General features: G+C 42.1%; 1 protein-coding gene across 2 annotated transcripts in view; it reads left to right on the forward strand.

Annotated features, from left to right (window-relative positions):
* Positions 1–19,666, forward strand: part of LAMA5 (laminin subunit alpha 5) — a 236,639-nt gene that overhangs the window by 52,434 nt on the left and 164,539 nt on the right. For both annotated transcript variants that reach the window (XM_087889038.1, XM_087889037.1), the window contains exons 3-4: positions 10,124–10,241; positions 18,990–19,108. In XM_087889038.1, the coding sequence (XP_087745164.1) occupies positions 10,124–10,241; positions 18,990–19,108 (237 nt within the window). The remainder of the gene's footprint in view (positions 1–10,123; positions 10,242–18,989; positions 19,109–19,666) is intronic.

A 19,666-nucleotide genomic window follows, 5' to 3' on the forward strand; every position in this document is an offset into this window, starting at 1 on the left:
AATCCGGCTTCCCCGTTGATTTTGCTTGTCAGGGGGTCGCAAAAAGGGAACACATAACCTCAGGACACTGCAACCGTCATAAATATGAGTCAGTGGTATCCAAGTTTTGATCGTGTGACTATAGATATGGCACTGGTCCTAAGTGCGAAAACTGGTAATAAATTCCTTTTTTTAGCACCATTTTAACTTTGAACGGTCCCTAAGTGAACTGTTGTAAGTCGAGGATTATCTGTAAATGTAAATATTCGTGGAGATTGTCAACATTTGCCTGGAATTGGGGAATGTCATTTCAAATCTGGGGCTGCTAGCATATAAAAATAAACTGAAAAGTAAAAATTGCTACGGATACCGCAAAAGTCTGTAAAATTGCTGGCAGTCACACGCTGTTCCTTTAGCCACTGTTGCAACATATGAGCGACCTGGTGACGGGCTCGATTACGGTCGTAAGTTGAAGACTACCTGTGTTATTGCAGCCTGCATTGTTCAGTGATGAGGGTGGAGGCTCGTTCTCTGAGCTTGTGGGTTGGTTACCAAACGGTTCGTTACCAGGCTGAGTAACATCTTCAGCGGAATTTAGGGTATGTCAGTGTTGGTGTTCTTCTGCTTATAAGGGCTTTGTGGGGGTCAGCAGGTCTCGTGATGGGAGAGTCATGTCAAGTGAGGGTCTTGTGGTGGCTCAGGTCTAGGTCACATCAGGTGAGGGTCTTGTAGAGGGAGTCCATGATTGCATTCTGGATTCATCATTCAGTTATATTTCATTCAATATAAACAATATGAACAATATAAAAATATATTAAAACAATGGTAAAACTCTGGAAAGAGTACACAGAAGAGCAAGAAAAATGATTAGGGAACTGGAGGCTAAAACATATACATAATGGTTGCAGGAATTGGGTATGTCTAGTTTAATGAAAAAAAGGACCAGGGGTGACACGATAGCACTGTTCCAATATTTGAGGAGCTCCTACAAAGAGGGACGCAGTGGCTCAGTGGCCAAGATGCTAGACTTGTCAATCGAAAGGTTGGCAGTTCAGTGGTTTGAATCCCTAGTGCCGCGTAACGGGGTGAGCTCCCGTGACTTGTCCCAGCTTCTGCCAACCTAGCAGTTCGAAAGCACGTAAAAAATGCAAGTTGAAAAAATAGGGACCACCTTTGGTGGGAAAGTAACAGCGTTCCGTGTGCCTTTGGCGTTTAGTCATGCCGGCCACATGACCACGGAGACGTCTTTGGACAGCGCTGGCTCTTCGGCTTTGAAACGGAGATGAGCACCGCCCCCTAGATTTGGGAACGATTAGCGCATATGTGCGAGGGGAACCTTTACCTTTACAAAGACGAGGGGGTCAAATTTTTGCATATGATTTTGTCTACGGTTCTGGGGACCCCAAATTGAGAGAGCCAGTCAAGTGCTGATTTGATTATATTGCTGCTGCGATGGGGTGGGGTGGGGTGGGGAGGTTTTAATGGGTCTTTATGTTGTGATTTTTGATATTGTAAGCTGCCCAGAATCACCCTAGGCTTAAGTTACAGAAGGAACTTGACAGATTTGAACACTGGGCCCTATCTAACATAATGAAATTCAAAGGGGAAACAAGTAAGGGTCTACATTTAGGTAAGAAAAGCCAAATACACAGGTATAGTACAGGTGACACCTGGCTCAGTAGTAGTAACTGTGAGAGAGATCTTGGACTCCTAGTGGGTAATCACATAAATATGAGCTATCAGTGTGCTGCAGCTGCCAAAAAAGCCAACACAGTTCTAGGCTGCATTAAGAGAGGGATAGAATCAAGATCACGTATTAATACCATTTTATAATGCCTTGGTAAGGCCATACTTGGAATACTGCATCCAGTTTTGGTCACCATGATGTAAAAAGGATGTTGAGACTTTAGAAACTAGAGTGCAGAGAAGAGCAACCAAGATGATTAGGGGACTGGAGGCTAAAACGTATAAAGAACGGTTACCGGAACTGGATATGTCTGGTCTGATGAAAAGAAGGACTAGGGGAGACATGATAGCAGTGTTCCAATATCTCAGGGGCTGCCACAAAGAAGAGGGAGTCAAGCTATTCTCCAAAGCACCTGAGGGCAGGACAAGAAGCAATGGGTGGAAATTAATCAAGGAGAGAAGCAACTTAGAACTAAGGAGAAATTTCCAGACAATGAGAACAATTAAACAGTGGAATGGCATGTCTTTAGAAATTGTGGGTGCTTCAACACTGGAGGTTTTTAAGAAGAGATTGGACAACCATTTTTCTGAAGTGGTGCAGGGTTTCCTGCCTGAAAGGGGTGGGTGGGGGAACGGACTAGAAGACCTCCAAGGTCCCTTCCAACTCTGTTATTTTGTTATTACCTTTATATGAGCTGGGCAGCAATATACCATTGTTGAATGAATGAATGAACGAATGAATGAATGAATTAAAAGTGTGAACGCACCTTCTATTGAGTTTTATTATTTCCACAGTGTCTTCCAGGGATGCCCAAATATAATACTTTCGGCAGCCAAATTTTCTGCAGAACAGTAGGTCGAGATTTGTTAACTGCAAACTGACCTTTTCATTCCCTTGGAACATTTACTTTATTTTTTTTTTTGACATCTCCCAGCGAAAGGTCAGAGCTTGAAATTCCTCATGCAGTCGCAGTGTATTTCTTGTAGCAAATAATTATCTTTGGCATTTAATTATATTCTGGGCACAAAAAGTTGCTGCAGCTGCTATTCTGAATGGAGGAAGCGGTTTGTAACAGCCTTAGAGCAGCTGTTACACGTCTGTGAAGAAATCACGGGGGAAAAAATCCCTTTTTTCTACCGAAGGCTAACTTAAGATGACCATTAAGAGTGGAATACAGTGGAACACATGTAGTCCTCGACTTATGTCCACAATTGGGCCCAAAATTCCTGTTGCTAAGCGAGACATTTGTTAAATGAGTTTTCCCCATTTTACGACCTTCCTTGCCACAGCTGTTAAGTGAATCACTGCAGTTCTTAAGTTAAGCGAATCTGGCTTCCCCATTAACTTTGCTCATCAGAAGGTCACAAAAGGGGGTGACATGACCCCCAGGACATTGCAACTATCATAAATACAGAAAGTCCTCGACATATGATTACAATTGAGCCCAAAATTCCTGTTTCTAAGTGAGACATTTCTTAAGTGAGTTTTCCCCACTTTACGACCTTCCTTGCCATAGCTGTTAAGTGAATTACTGCAGTTCTTAAGTTAGTGACACTGAAACATCCTGCAGCCAAGAAGGTGTTGTGGCCCGCCAGCGGCCTGCGCAGATTGTAGCTGATTCCGACAACGAGGAGGCTGGTGTGGTGCTGCGCCAGCAGCCTGTGCAGCTGGCTCTCGAGTCGGACAGTGAGGAGGCTGGGGAAGATGTGGTGCCAGAGGCAGGGATTCAGCCAGGACCTTCAGAACCTCCAGAAGCTCCTTTAAGTGAAGAGGATGAAGAGGAGGAGCCTCTTCTCAATGCATGGGCACGCAGAGCTGCCAAAAGGCAGAAGTGGCTCCTCAGGAGGAGGTCTCCTCGAGAGTAAGGCTTGGGGCTAATTGGCCACTCCCTTAGCCTATTTAAGGAGGAATGCCACTTGCAGCAAGCTGTAGGGAACAACTTTAGTTCACTCTCCTTCGTGTTTGGATTCTCTGCAAAATTACTTCTGGGCTTTCTGCCAACTCTAGTAAGACTGTGATTATCTTATCTTAGAATTCTTGTAGGCTGTTAAGACAGTTTATTAACAGCCTTTGGTTGATAAAGACTAAGTTATTTGAGTAAATTAAGCTTTGTATAGAGTTTGTGTGTGCTGCGTTCTTTGGGGTCCGTAGCTGGGGCAGAACAGAAGGCTCCACACCCACTTGCACCACTCAGGTGACCCTGAGGACACAGACAAACCTCCAGGTGGCCTCAACGAGTCGCTAAAGGAAGGCAAATGACCAGCTGTCTGCAAGGAATATAAATCCTTCCATTCCTCACCATCCAATCAGAGCTGAAGAAGCTTCTTGGATGAGAAGCAAAATGTCTTCAAAGAAAAACAAGAAAGTCCAGTTGCCTATTGAAAAAAAGCACCTTTGGGACAGGTTGCATTACAATTTAGAGCTGTGAATTACATCTATTTATTTTATCCAGTTTTGAGGAGGACTTGCCTTCATTTAATTGCTTTGTGCAGTTTTCCCCTTCGCTCCCCTTCATTCCAATGGAAGATGCTAATGGTGATGATGGTTTTTATGGGAAGAACATGAGGTCCTTTCTCTGCATCTGGATGACATAAAAGGAGAGGAACTCATTAAGATTTCTATCAGATTTGATAAGCACTCAGTCGGAACATGATTAGGCTTTTGCTAAAAGCTTTGCTTTTAGTGAAATTAAATTAAGTTCGTTTTGTTTTGCATTCAAGCCCACGAGGTTAGATTGGATGTAGAAAATCGGTTCAAGTCAGTTGGAGGCTGGAAATAAATTCCTGGACAACAAACAAGAATCAGAGGACGAAGAGATGGAAGTGCTATCAGCATGACACCGAGTTCAAGTTTCAAAGCCACAATAGAGAATGGAGAAATATATGGTCAAAGCCTATTTTTCAATAGAATCAACAACCATGAAGTGATGTGCAATTAAGCCTTGACTGGAAATACAATCCTCGGCATTTTGTGAAGAAAATATGAGGGGAGTACATCTGTAGGCCTGGGAAATTTTTCAATTTTTCCGTTTCTCTTGAGTAGTCTTTGATTATAAATGGGAGAATTATATGGAATTTGAGTTCCTTCCCACCTGGCTTTCTAGCAGTCAATGAGGGAAGCTGGATTCACTTAATGGCCGTGTGATTCATTTAACAACTGCAGTGATTCACTAATATTGCTGCTTTTAAACTTCAATAGCAGAGGAATTAAAATAAAATATGACATGGTGTACTTTCATTCAGATCATCATACATAGCCATCACACATAGGTGTAACTCAAAACTCACAAAAGGTGTTTTTTTTGTTATTCTTTTCCTTGTCATGGCAACTGGCCTTGTTTTGCTGCAGAAAATCAAGTTGTAAGTTGTAGCCCAAACAGATTTGCACCAAGTATCATTATGCTTTGTACCTTTTCTCTACATACTATCATCCGATACAATTGCTGAACGTAAAAGACCACACTGAATAACCTAGGTAGAAGGTAGAATTTCTGATGTGCATGGATAGATTTAATGCCAGTCCAGACTTTGGCAGTTGTGGGCTGATGGCACCAATCTGCCCTTGTTGAATGGCTTGCAAAAACAAAACAAAACAAAAAATAGAATCAAGATCACACGAAGTGTTGATACCACTTTATAATGCCTTGGTAAGGCCACAGTTGGAATATTGCATCCAGTTTTGGTCGCCACGATGTACAAGTAAAAAAGATGTGGAGACTCTAGAAAGAGTGCAGAGAAGAGCAACAAAGATGATTAGGGGACTGGAGGCTAAAACATATGAACGGTTGCAGGAACTGGGTATGTCTAGTTTAATGAAAAGAAGGACTAGGGGAGACATGATAGCAGTCTTCCAATATCTCAGTAAGTCAAAGACTATCTGTATTTTTATTTTTAGATTACTGATGCATTTTAGATTATGGAGAAATATATATGCTCAGCAGATAAATTGTGCCCTTTGCTGTGGTGTATATGTTTTGTTTGAGATTAATATCACAATCTTTTATTATTTTATAGTCATGGTCAACTTTTATCAGTGTTTTTTTACGGCTGTCTGACCCTGCCCCCCTCCTCTGAATGCTGCAATATTATATATAATCCAGCGAATTCTTTGTAGAAATAAAAAGAGGGAGAGGTTTGATTTCTATTAGTTTCTAGCTGGATTCCTCCATAATTAACCTACTGTAGAAAGATAAGAACTGCTTCACCTTTTCAGGAATGTAGGCCTGGCTGGGTTTTCCTTTTTAGTGTCTATGTGTGTTTGTGTTTCTTTTTTCCACTTTACAAAGCAATGGGACATCTAGACAGTTGTTGTGTCCACACAAAAAAGGCACATACATTTCTTTTATGTTACAGTTTAACCTTGAAAATGCTAAGCAAATGACTTAAGGGTAGTAAACCAGAGGTGGGTTTCAGCAGGTTCTGACCAGTTCTGGAGAACCAGTAGCGGAAATTTTGAGTAGTTTGGAGAACCGGCAGTAAAAATTCTGACTGGCCCCGCCCCCATCTATTCTCTGCCTCCCAAGTCCCAGCTGATCGGGAGGAAATGGGGATTTTGCAGTAACCTTCCCCTGCATTGGGGAGGAAATGGAGATTTTACAGTATCCTTCCCCTGGAGTGGGGTGGGAATGGAGATTTTACAGTATCCTTCCCCTGCCACGTCCACCAAGCCACGCCCACAGAACTGGTAGTAAAAAAAATTGAAACCCACCACTGTAGCAAACGTTATTTGAAGCTAAAATGTTTAAATACCTACGAACGATTCTTCGATAAGTTTATTTATTTATTTGTTTGTTTGTTTATTTGTTCAATTTCTGTAGCCGCCCATCTCAGTCAATGACGCTGGGCAGCTTACAATTCAAAAAATATATTACAGCTTTTAATGTATTAAAATATTAAATATTTAAAAATCAATATATTGAAATATATTAAACTTAAAAATATTAAAACCAACTTAAAACAATAAAAATATACTAAATATATACCTTTGATATATTTTTCGAGAGGGGAAGAAAGGGATTTTCATTTGTTGTTGTAGAGAAAAATTATCTTGACTTTTTGGTATCCTTTTCTCAGAAGATCAATATACTTTTAAAAAAATCAATGAATTGTTAAACATGTGAATTAAAAAGAAGGTAGCCAAAAGGAGGATTAAGATGGAATAATGTAACAGGTGTTTCTAGAAGTTTCTTAGTTCTTTCAAGAAAGTGGAAAGGAACAAAATAATTTCTTGGGATGATAATTTAGGAAATAAAACGGCTTCAGCATAAACATTGTGAAGCAACAAGAGATTAATATAGAAACAACAACAAAAAAGAAACAAATAGTAAATGTTGAGATTAATGTTATTTAGAGAAGAATATGTATTGTTCTGGAACTGAATATGAATCTCCATATAATTGCTAGGAGAAGCAATAGTAACTAGATCCTGTTGATGAAACAATATTAATTAAAAGCAGAAACTGAATCCTATATACTTCCTTAGTTTTCTTTGCAAATAATCCTAGTTCAGGAAAAATCAATGAAACAAAAACTTTCGTTTCCCAGGAGTAGCATATAGTTAAATTTTCCTCGTTTTCATACCTGTTTTAAGTATAGAATCCAGCCCACAAATATCTAAAATATAATGTGTGTTTCTCTTACTTTTCCCTCACAGATTCTCTTTTCCTTTTAGAGTGTTGTACAGTTGATGGAGCTCTTTATTTATTTATAGAGAAATGCAATTGATAAGCTGCTGATCTGCCACAGATCAGCAGCTCACAGCTTGGGTGGCTCACAGTTTTAGGTAGTCCTTGACTTACAACAGTTGATTTAGTGACAGACAATTTTATTCCCTTGGTTTGAACATTGGAAGACCCGTATATCTGTAAGCGTTTTAATTTAAGCATTCTTACCGTACTGATAAAATAAGGGTCATTTTAGGGATGGTGGTGTGTTTTTAAATAGAATTTTTGGACAGGATGATAAAGTGAAGATTTTTGGAGAAAGCTGGTGCCAGCTTAAAAAGAGGAATTCTGTTGCTGAGATTGTTGTTTTTTCCCCCCAGCACTGATATTTTTAAGCTGCATGCTTTTTTTCAGTCTTGGCAAGGATATGGCTGCACAAATCAATCTCTTTCTAAAAAAATAATAATTTTTATTAATTTTCTATTAATTATATTTCTTAGTGCTTAATAAACATCGTGTTGCCTGAGTATTTAATTTCCTTAACAACACAGAGTCCATTGTTACTCTCAGTCTTCAAATGAATTAGAAGCACCTTGTATTGAGAGCCGTGAAGGTCTTATCAGAAGCTATCTTGTCTTAGCAACTGATTGGATGTATACCAGTGATGGCTAACCTTTTTGTCAACACATGCTGAAAGCATGTGCATGCATCCATAATGCAAGGCACACGCGATACCCCCTGTGCGCCTTGCCCCCTGCACATGCATGCGTGACCCCCCCGGCATGTGCCCTGCACATGCGTGTGTTCCCCCCATGCTATCCTGTCCCCCCCTATTAATGCGCCGTGCCCTAGCACATGCATGCGCATCTCCCACATGCGCCCCAGCCCCTACGCATGCGTGGCAGAGACCTGAAAACCAGCTGGTTGGCGGGAGGCATGCAAGCATGTGGGGTGAAGCTGAGCTGGGGTGACGGCTCACGTGCCCACAGAGAGGGCTCTGCGTGTCACCTGTGGCACGCATGCCATAGGTTCGTCATCACAGATGTATACAGTGGTGGGATTCAGCCAGTTGGGCAGGTTCGGGCGAACCAATTGTTAAATTGCTGGCTGGCCCCTCCCCTCACCCCCTTCCCGGAGTCTCCACGCGCCCTGTTTTTGCTCCCAGGAAGCGGCAAGGAGATCTGCTAGGCCCAAAACGGGGCGTAGGGGGGTGCATTCCCCCACGACCCGTTTTTGCTCCCAGGGGGATGCAGGAGTTCCAGTGCTGCCTGTCACCCCCCTGGCCATGCCCACCATGCAGGGGTGAAATGCTTCCGGTTCGGACCAGACTGCCCGATCCGGTAGCGATGGCGGCGGGTGGTTCGGAGAACCGGTAACAAAAATCCCTGCGCACCCCCCCCCCCACCTTCCCAGCTGAGCCGCACGATCATCAGAGGGTTTTTTTTTTTTTTTACTTTTAAAAGCATTTTTTTCTACAACCTCTTGGCCGAAGAGGTGGTAAAAAAAATGCTTTGAAAAGTCTTTGCCGATCCCAGCTGACTTGCCTGATCGGCAGAGAGGTATTTTTTAAAAAGCCTCTCTGACAATCCCAGCTGAGTTGCCTGATCGGCAGAGGCTTTTCAAAGCATTAGAAAAAATGCTTTGAAAAGTTAAAAAAAAAATAGTTGGCCACGCCCACCCAGTCACATTACCCACCACCAAGCCACGCCCACAGAAACGGTAGTAACAAATTTTACATTTCAACCCTGCCACCATGGCCACGCCCACCCAGCCAGTTATTAGGGCAGAGAACCGACCGATTGTTAAATTATTTGAATCCCACCACTGGATGTATATCATATAAAGGAAAGTTTCCTTTCCATGACGCTGGCTTGAATTTCCCCAGGGAAGGATGTGTTTTAAAAGCAATAATTAGCACCCATAGATGAGAATATTTGTAACCCAGGTTGAAATGAGGGGTCCTTGGTGCTCTTTGACCTTGGTTGTTTTCTTGCAGACGTTTCATTACCCAACTAGGTAACATCATCAGGGCCGGAACAGAGTGGGATTTCCTTTCTGATTACATACAAGAGGCTTCATGAGAAGCCTTCTTCATGAGACGGAGTATGGATGGACCATATAGGAAAGCTATAGAGAAGGTCCATCATAAATTTTAATCGCTACCCTTTTAGAAAAAAAGCCATAAAGGAATAGAGCACAGTTTCTGAAAATCTGATGTAGTATAGGGAAGATTTTTTTAAATCTATTTTTTAAATCTCCTTATTAAAGTTAGTCCTTGACTTACCACTACAGTAGAGCCCAAATTTTCTATTGCTAGGTGAGACGGTGGTTAAGTGAATTTTGCCCCATTTTACAACCTTTGTTGCCATAGTTGTTAAGTGAATCACTGCAGTCGTTCAGTTAGTAACATGGTTGTTAAGTGAACCTGGCTTCCCCATTAACTTTGCTTATCAGAAAGTCATAAAAGGTGATGCCGTGACTCCTGGAAACTGCAACCGTCATAAATACGAGTCAGCTGCCAAGTGTTTGAATTTTGACCACGAGATGATGGAAAGGTACTAAGTGTGAAAAACGATCATAAGCCACTCTTTTCCAGTGCTGTTGTAACTTCAAACGGTCACTAAATGAACTGTTGTAAGTCGAGGAGTACCTGTAATTGTCCAATCAAAACTTGATGACATTTTTCCTATCATACAACTTTCAGCTTTATATACCTGCTGCGTGTATGTTCTTGGAGGAGTGGAACTGTGTTATTTTGTGCTAACATATACGTTTGTTTCTCCTTTTTTTCACAGTTGTTCCATGTGGCCTATGTACTGATTAAGTTTGCAAATTCTCCCCGTCCGGATTTGTGGGTGCTAGAACGTTCAACTGATTTTGGAGTGACATATGATCCTTGGCAGTATTTTGCCTGTGAGTATGAGAACAAATTAAAAGGGATTAATTGATTAGGCAAAGTTTAAAGAAGGACTAGGGGAGACATGATAGCAGTGTTCCAATATCTCAGGGGCTGCCACAAAGAAGAGGGAGTCAAGCTATTCTCCAAAGCACCTGAGGGCAGGACAAGAAGCAATGGGTGGAAACTAATCAAGGAGAGAAGCAACTTAGAACTAAGGAGAAATTTCCTGACAATGAGAACAATTAATCAGTGGAATGGCATGTCTTTAGAAATTGTGGGTGCTTCAACACTGGAGGTTTTTAAGAAGAGATTGGATAACCATTTGTCTGAAGTGGTGTAGGGTTTCCTGAGCAGGGGGTTGGACTAGAAGACCTCCAAGATCCCTTCCAAGTCTGTTATTCTATTCTATTCTATTCTATTCTATTCTATTCTATTCTATTCTATTCTATTCTACTCTACTCTACTCTACTCTACTCTACTCTACTCTACTCTACTCTACTCTACCCTACCCTACCCTACCCTACCCTGTTCTGTTCTGTTCTGTTCTGTTCTGTTCTGTTCTGTTCTGTTCTGTTCTGTTTGTTCTGTTCTAATATTTATATAAGCTGAGGAACTTTCAACAGAATTGGGTGAAATCATGAGGAGGACGAAGCATAATCTCCTTCCATCTTGCGTGATGTTGTAAATATTCTACGGATGCCCAGGTAGCCTTTAAAAAGAGAGGGTGAAACTTCTCTCACCTTTCTCACAGGCTCCTCTCACTTACGACTGTCCCAGTCTCCTGGCGGTCATGTGATCCAAATTCAGGCACTTGGTCAGCCAGTGTCCCAGGAGTCACGTGACCTTCCCAGCTAACCTCCAACGAGCAAAGTCAAGGGGGAAGACCCGATTCATTTAATGACTTAATGATCTCAGCAAAATATATTGTAAAATGGGGCATGACTCACTTAGATAAAAATGCATTTCTGTCTACCTGGTGTTCTTCACTATTCCCTGAAGTAAAAAATGTAAGGAAATTCAGTCAGAGAATTAGTTTTCTCAGTATGAAACTGCCTACTGTTTGCAGAGCAAATCTCAAGTTTACGACAGCTCATTTAGTGACCATTCAAAGTTACAACGGCACTGAAAAAATGACTTATGACCGTTTTTCACACTTGCAGCATCGCCAGGGTCACGTGATCAAAATCCAACCTCTTGGCAACTGACTCCCATTTACGACGGTTGCAATGTCCTAGGGGTGGGCAATTGTGGCTCTTTTACAACCTGTGGACTTCAACTCCCAGAATTCCTGAGACAGCCAAGCTGTCTCAAGAATTCTGGGAGCTGCAGTCCGCAGGTTGTAAAAGAGCCACAACTGCCCACTCTGAGGGTCACGTGATCCCCATTTGCGACCTTCTGACAAGCAAAGTCTATGGGGAAATCAGTTTCACTTAACAGCAACTTAACAACTGCAGTGATTCATTTAACGACTGTGGCCAGAAAGATCGTAAAATGGGGCAAAACAAGCATCTGTCAGGCCTGGAAGCCATCTTTTGCATTGGGCCTTCAGGCCTGCCACATTTAGTGCTGTGGGAAACTGGAAGGAGGGGGATTGTATGGAGCTGAGGAGATATCTAGCCATAATAACATTCCTTTCTCTGGGAGTCAAGGACATCCTGCCCTGCACCTGGAGGAGTGTGACTGGGAGGCATCTCCAGTTGGGATGGTGCATTGATTAGGCCACATGATGGACATGTGGGTACTGGGCAGGAATTTCGATTTTCATTTGGGGGGGGGAACCTGGAAGCTTTCAGATTCGGGTTTTCTCAGATGTGCCAATATGACATCTCTAATAAAAATGGAACTTTGAGGAACTTCAGGTTTCGGAATCTTCTTTAGTTGGGGGTGTTGCCCTGACGTTAACCCGAATCTCCTTAAAAACTTCAACCAGCTCCCTGAACTTTGGGGTGCTGTCCGGGGTCCTGAGCCCCGAACATCGACCCAACACCGGGTGGCATGAAGACTCAGGGAAGATGGAGGAAGACAAAGCGGCCATAGAGGGAACCACAGGAGCATCTCACATAGCAACAGAAATTTGGGGCTCCATTGTGGTCGTAAGCCGAGGACTACCTCTAGTTAGGTTTGGCCAAATGTGTCGGTTTCCTCGGCAAACACATCGTTTTCAAGCAGGCATAGAGAAGACCGCAAGCTGTTGGAAAGTATTAAACACTGGCTTCTCCAGAGAGAAATAATAGTAATTGGTAGAAGATGTGAATTAAGTTTTATGATGATCTTTTAAACAGAAAAACCTGGAAAAAGAATAACTGCGGGGATAATACAGGAACAGGTTCCCTTGAGTGTGCTACAACTCACAACTTTTGACAGTAACGCATTAAGTTTCACCTCATGGTTAAAAGAATAAGAAACATTTTTATCCCAAAGAGGGTCTCAAAGAAAAACAGAAGGCTTTGTGCCAGTGGCTTATATTTTTTATATATAGTGGTAGTTCTCCACTTACAATCACAATTGAGCCCAAAATGTCTGTTGCTAAGCACGGCAGTCGTTAAGAGAATTTGGTCCCATTTTACAACCTCCTTGCCACATTTATTAAGCAAATCACCACAGTTGTTAAGTGAACTATGGGGTCATTAAGCAACTTTCGATTCCCCTATTGATTTGGCTTGGCAGAAGCCAGCTGGGAAGGATACATACATGTGAATGTGTGTAGAGATTCTTAGTCATCCAGGTCCTGGTTGTCCCAAAGGTGCTTTTTCAGGAGGCAACCGAACTTTTTCTTTGAAGACGTTTCGCTTCTCATCCAAGAAGCTTCTTCAGCTCCGACAGGATAGTGGGGAATGGAAGGATTGATATTCCTTGCAGACAGCTGATAATCTGCATCCTGTGTTTCAATGACCCTCTAAAACAGGGTATACAAACTCAAACTCAAAAGAGCCTTGGTGGTGCAGCAGACTAAAGTGCTGTTAAAGTAGCACTTAGCTGCCAGCTGCCTGCAATTACTGCGAGTTCAATTCTCACCAGGCTCAAGGTTGACTCAGCCTTCCATCCTTTCGAGGTAGGTAAAATGAGGACCCAGATTGTGGGGGCAATAAGCTGACTTTGTATACAAAAGAACACCACTTTGGGGGGGGGGGGAAAGCCCTACTAAGCAGGTATATACAAAAGTATGAAGGCTATTGCTTAACGCAATAGCCTCCTGTAAGCCGCCCTGAGTCTCCGGAAAAGGGTGGCATATAAATCGAACCAATAGATAGATAGATAGATAGATAGATAGATAGATAGATAGATAAATAAATTTCACTGAGGGCCATATCAGGGCTGTGGTTGACCTCGTGGAGGCTGGGTGGGCGTGGCTGAATGGGTGGGCATGGCCAGCCTGACACCACTCATTGGGTGTGGCCGACTGGGTGGGCGTGGCCAGCTTGACACCACTCCCCAAACTGCTGGCATGTTTCCTCTTTGCATTGGGTAGACTGGGCTGAAGCGATGCGGGTAGATGGGGCCAGGGTAGGATTGAAAAATTTTAGCAACGGGTTCTCTGCCCGGTTGCTGGATGGGCGTGGCCATGGGTGCATGTCCTAGTCATCTTCCTGCACCATGGTGGGGGGGCATTTTCGCCCTCCCCAGGCTCCAGAGGCTTTCCTCGAGCCTCCGGGAGGGCGAAAACAGCTTCTGCCAGGCTCCAGAAGCTCTCCGGAGCCCGGAAACGGGCCTGTTTCCGGACTTCCAGTACTTCCGGTAGGCCCATTTTTTGCCCTCCCAGAGCCTCCGCACCGGCCCTGCACGTTCCTGGACTCTAAAACAGTCCACGTGGAGACTCCTGGGAGGGGAGGGGAGGGGTCAGCCAGTCCTTGCAACTACCAGTTCGGCGAACCAGATTAAAATTAACATCTGGTTCGCGCGAACTGGACTGAACCAGCTGAATCCCACTCCTGGACGGGGATGTTTCTTCTTTGCATTGGGTAGACTGAGCCGAAGCGACGCAGGTAGACTGGGATGGCCCCACAGGCCAGACCCAACCACATTGCAGGCCAGATCCAGCTCATGGGTCTTGAGTTTGACACCCCTGTTCTAAAAGGATGCAGATTACCAGCTGTCTGCAAGGAATATAAATCCTTCCATTCCCCACCATCCAGTCAGAGTTGAAGAAGCTTCTTGGATGAGAAGCAAAATGTCTTCAAAAGAAAAAACAAGAAAATACAGTTGCCTCCTGAAAAAAGACCTTTGGGACATACATGTGAATGGTGATCACATGTCCCTGGGACACGGCAACTGTTGTAAATACAATCGCCCGAATTTTGATCACGTGACTATAGGGATGCTGCAATGATTGTATCAGTGAGAACCTGCCTTAAGTCACTCTTTTCAGTACTGTTATACAAATGGTCAGTAAACGAATGGTTGTAAAGTTGAGGACTATTTATATTTCATAAAATGATAGGTCTTGAAGGGATCTTCTAGTCCAACTGGAATCTTTCCTTTGAATAATGCATGAAGATTTATAGAATAATATTGTGACTTATGACCGTTTTTCGCACTTACGACCGTGGCAGCATCCCCGTGGTCATATGATCAAAATTTAGATGTTTGACAACTGGCTCATATTTACGATGATTGCGGTACCCCGAGATCACGTGATCCCCATTTGCGACCTTCTGACAAGCAAAGTCAATGGGGAAGCCAGATTCACTTAACAACCAGGTTCCTAATTGAAGAATTGCTAGTGATTCACTTAACAACTGTGGCAAAAAAAAGCTCATAAAATGGGGTAAATCTCACTTAACAAATGTCTCATTTAGCAACAGATATTTTGGGCTCAGTTGTCGTCGTAAATGGAGGAATCCCTGCATAAGATACAGTATTTGACTTTCTGTTCTGTATTTCTGTATTTACAATTTCTGAGTGAATAAGATTTCCGGTTTATGTTTAGCAAAGATTCTAATCTAGTTAGATCTGAGAGTCTTTTGCCAAGTTAAATTAATTCCTGAGTTAATGCCTGAAGAACTGCGAGTGGTTCTGGATTTGAAGTTTAACATGTATATTGGATTAGCGGGTTATCACTGCTGACAAATTTGAGAATCCATGGACTGCAATGATGTGCTGTGCAATAATCCCGCAGAGTCCATCTGGGTGTTATTAACGCACTGACTGATCTAACAGAAGCATCTAATCACCCTACGACGTAAAACAGAGAGATCTTTAGGTGCCTACAAACCAGGAGTGAAATCCAGCAGGTTCTGACAGGTTCTGGAGAACCGGTAGTGGAAATTTTGAGCAGTTCGGAGAAGTGGCAAATACCACCTCTGGCTGGCCCCAGAGTGGGGTGGGAATGGGGATTTTGCAGTATCCTTCCCCTGCCACGCCCCCCAAGCCATGCCCACAGAACCGGTAGTAAAAAAATTTGGATTTCACCACTGCTACAATTGTTGCTTCACATTCATTGCTTTTAGGCTTTCAAAGTAAATCCCAAAGTACAAAAAAACCAAAAGACTTAAGAAAGAAAAAGGAAAAATAAAAGGGAGAGCGGATTTTTTAATTTTAATAACAATGACTGAAGCAAGTTTTCGTGCTGTGCATTTGAACAGCTTTAAAGATAGCCCTCAAATTATGAGCTCAACGAAACCCCAAAGATACCTATTTGTTTTAGGCTTATGAAGGAGTGTGAACTCAGACATTTTGACATGTAAAGCTTGTGTTATGGCAATGTTTCTCAACCATAGCAACTTTAAGATGTATAGACTCCCCAAATTCACCACTCAGGTCATTTCTGGGAACTGTCCATACTGAGGTGGGCTTCATATAATTTAACAACTGGTTGGCCCAGAATTGAAAATGTGAGTGCGAGCAAACCTTGCACACATGCGTGCTGCGTCAAAAACACAGCAATTGTATAGGATGGGATAGCTTTGCTCTCTTGCGTGCCTTGCGCACATGTGCACTGGGTCAAAAACACAGTGACTGTATAAGACGGAATAGCACAGGATGGGTGGGCGGGTCCAGCCGCTGGCATATAACTACCGATTTTCCCGAACCGGCTGAATCCCACTCCTGCGTCCCTACATCTTAACAGATCCTGAGGTTGAGAAACACTGCTTTGTGGTATAGTGCAGGTTGTCCTTGACTTACAACCACAATTCAGCCCAGAATTTATGTTGCTAAGTGAGAAATTTGTTCATGAGTTTTGCCCCATTTTACGACTTTCCTTCCCACCTTGGTTAAGTGACTCGCCGCAGTTGTTAATTTAGTAACACGGTTGTTAAGTGAATCTGGCTTGCCCATTGACTTTGCTTGTTGGAAGGTCGCAAAAAGGGATCACGTGACACTGCCCCCCCCCCGCCCTGGATCACTGCAACCGTCATAAATGTGAGTCAGTGGTCAAGCATCCTAATGTCAATCATGTGACCGTGGGGATGCTGCAACAGTCGTTAAGTGTGAAAAACGGTCATATCACTTTTTTTCAGCGCCGTTGTAACTTTGAACGGGCACTGAATGAACTGTTGTAAGTCGAGGACTACCTGTATTAAGTGAGGAATAGCCTACTATGGCTTCTTTAACAAATCACAGTCCTTAGCCCTAGTTCAGGAAAGTACTGTATGTGAACCCAGCTTTGGAGCAATGCGAAGAGATAAGCCACCTGCCACAACAGAGCTAACTATTTTTGCTTCTTCCTTTATTTAAGATAATGCTATTGCAAGCTTGGAAATCTGTACATTCTTTTGTGATGGATCGGTTCCTGCGCATTTTCGGGAAGACTTTAAATCCAAAACAAAAGTTTATCTGTCTTCTTCCTCATCCTCTGCTCACGAGCTGTTTTTGCAACTGTGCAAAATCTCAAGGTTCTCTATTTGTTGTTTGGGACAACAAGCTCTGTGCGTTTTTTGGGTTTTTGTTTTCATTTCTCTTTGTTCGGGGACTTCTTCTGAAAAGCAAAGTTTCCCTCAAAAACTTCCCAGATCTTAAACAAGCGTGAGGATCGACACCACAACATCCTTTTTATTAAAAATAAGAGGATGTTGGAACTTAATCTAGGTGCCAAGAATTTGCCAAGGCGTGATGCCACCTTTATTGAATTTATTGGTGATCAATTACAGGTAGTTCTCAATCCACAACCATAATTGATGCCAGAATTTCTGTTGCAAAGCAAGGCAGTAATAGTATTTTGCCACATTTTATGGCCTTTCTTCCCATAGCTGTTAAGTGAATTACTGCAGTTGTTAAGTTACGGTTGTTAAGTGAATCTGGCTTCCCCATTGACTTCGTTTATCAGAAGGACGCAAAAGATGATTAGGTGACCCTGGGATATGACAATCGTCATAAATATGAGTCAGTTGCCACTTTCTGAATTTTGATCACATGACCATGGGGATGCTGAAATGGTCATAAGTGTAAAAAAAGGTCATAAATATCACCTTTTTTTTTAGTGCCGTTGTAACTTCAAACGGTCACTGAACTAACTGTTGTAAATTGAGGATTACCCATACTTATTTTTGGAGCATTTCTGATTCATTTCTTTCATCCAGAACGAGATGTTTTAAACAGCTTAGAAAAGTGAAAAAGATGGAAACAGATTTTATTTATTTATTTATTCATTAAACTTATATGCCACCCATGTCATCGAAGGCAACTCTAGGTGACATACAGTCATTCCATAAAAACAACCACATAAAGCATTAAAGCAATAAAGTTCATAAATTTAAAATTCGGTTAAAATCAAACAGACCGACATGGAGAGGAAGGGAGCAAAGAACAATATTAATTAAGCGATATTAATATTGATTTTGCTCATCGGAAGCTACCTGGGATCATTTCAAATAATTGATTATGTGACCGCGGGACGTGGCCACCATCAAAAATGTGTGATAGTTGCCAAGTTATCAAATCATGATCATGTGATTGCAGGGCTGCTGCAACAGTTGTAAGTGCGAGGATTGGTCGTAAGTCACATTATAACTTTGAACGGTCACTAAATGTACGGTCATAAGTCAAGGAGTGATCTATGAACATATTGTGTTAATCTTTGTTTTCTTTTAGTTTAGTTACTTAAAATTTGAATTCCTAGCAAGAATGGCTTATCCTATTTAATAATATGAACTCCTTCTGCAGCTTCTGGAATGTTGGAAATAAGGACTGTAGGAAATAAAATGAGATAATAAGGTTTCTTGTGCCACTCTTGAATGAAACAGTAATTTTTATTGTTCCAGCTTTGCAGAAGATGGACCTTTTTAAAAAGGATTTCTTCTGGTAGCAAAATCACAAGAAGTTCTCATGGCACTTCAAAACAGAAAAAAAATTGCTCCATTTTCATTTTCCAATTGATCCTAAATTTACTTCCAATTTTTATACGTAGGTAGTTGATGAACTTGAATAAGAGAGGAGGAGAATTTGGATTTTTTTCATTGCTTTTTTCCACTGCCAGAGTTTCATTTAGGTGATTTTAAGTGTGCCATTGTCTCAGCCTTTCTACAATATATTCTTACTAGGATGATACTTTAGTTCAGGAGAAGAAGAGACAGAGCCTGCAGGCGGAGTCAAGCAAGTCATCAACCTAGAATCCTTACATTCCCACAAACACTCAGTCCAATCCCTCTTGAATTCTGTTGACACATTTTTTTGTGTATAGGAATGAGGAAATAAATCACCTTAATTGGAAATTATTGGGTAGTCCTGGTTCTTCATGCTTGCCACTTAGTTATACATGCAAAGTCCTTTGAGTGTTTGCAGTCATACCCTTCCAGATTGTAAATCTTGTCATCTGCCCTCAATAGCTTCCAGGAGAGATTGCATAGAGAAATTTGGCCTCAAGAGCAGAGAGAAGATTACTAAAGACAATGATGTCATTTGTACTACTGAATATTCCCGCATTGTGCCTTTGGAAAACGGGGAGGTAAGTACCTTTGATCGCTTTCCTAATTCAAGTTTTATATTTAAAGTGATAGGATTAGATTACAGGTAGTCCTCGACTTACGGCCACAATTGAGCTCAACGTTTCTCTTGCTAAGTGAAACATTTGTCCAACGAATTTTGCCCATTTTGCCCATTTCTTGCCACACTTGTTAAGAGAATCACTACAGTCGCTAAGTTAGTAACCCGGTTGCTAAGTGAACCTGACTTCCCCATTGACTTTGCTTGTCAGAAGGTCGCAAAAGTTGACCACATGCCCCCCCTGGACACGGCAACCGTCATAAATATGGGTCAGTTGCCAAGCATCTGAATTTTGATCATATGGCCATGGGCATTGCTGCAACAGTCGTTAAGTGAAAAAAGGTCATGTCATTTTTTTCAGTGATGTTGTAACTTTGAAAGGTCACTAAAGAGACTGTTGTAAGTCAAGGACTGCCTTTACTTACATTTGCATTACATTCTTTTTGCTATGAAGTATAGGTTTGAATGTTCATAGATTACATGGTATTTATTTCTGTCTGCCACTGAAATAAGAGTTTGT

Source organism: Pantherophis guttatus, chromosome 3 (assembly GCF_059756535.1).
Source record: "Pantherophis guttatus breed Tessera chromosome 3, ASM5975653v1, whole genome shotgun sequence".
Classification (NCBI taxonomy): Eukaryota; Metazoa; Chordata; class Lepidosauria; order Squamata; family Colubridae; genus Pantherophis; species Pantherophis guttatus.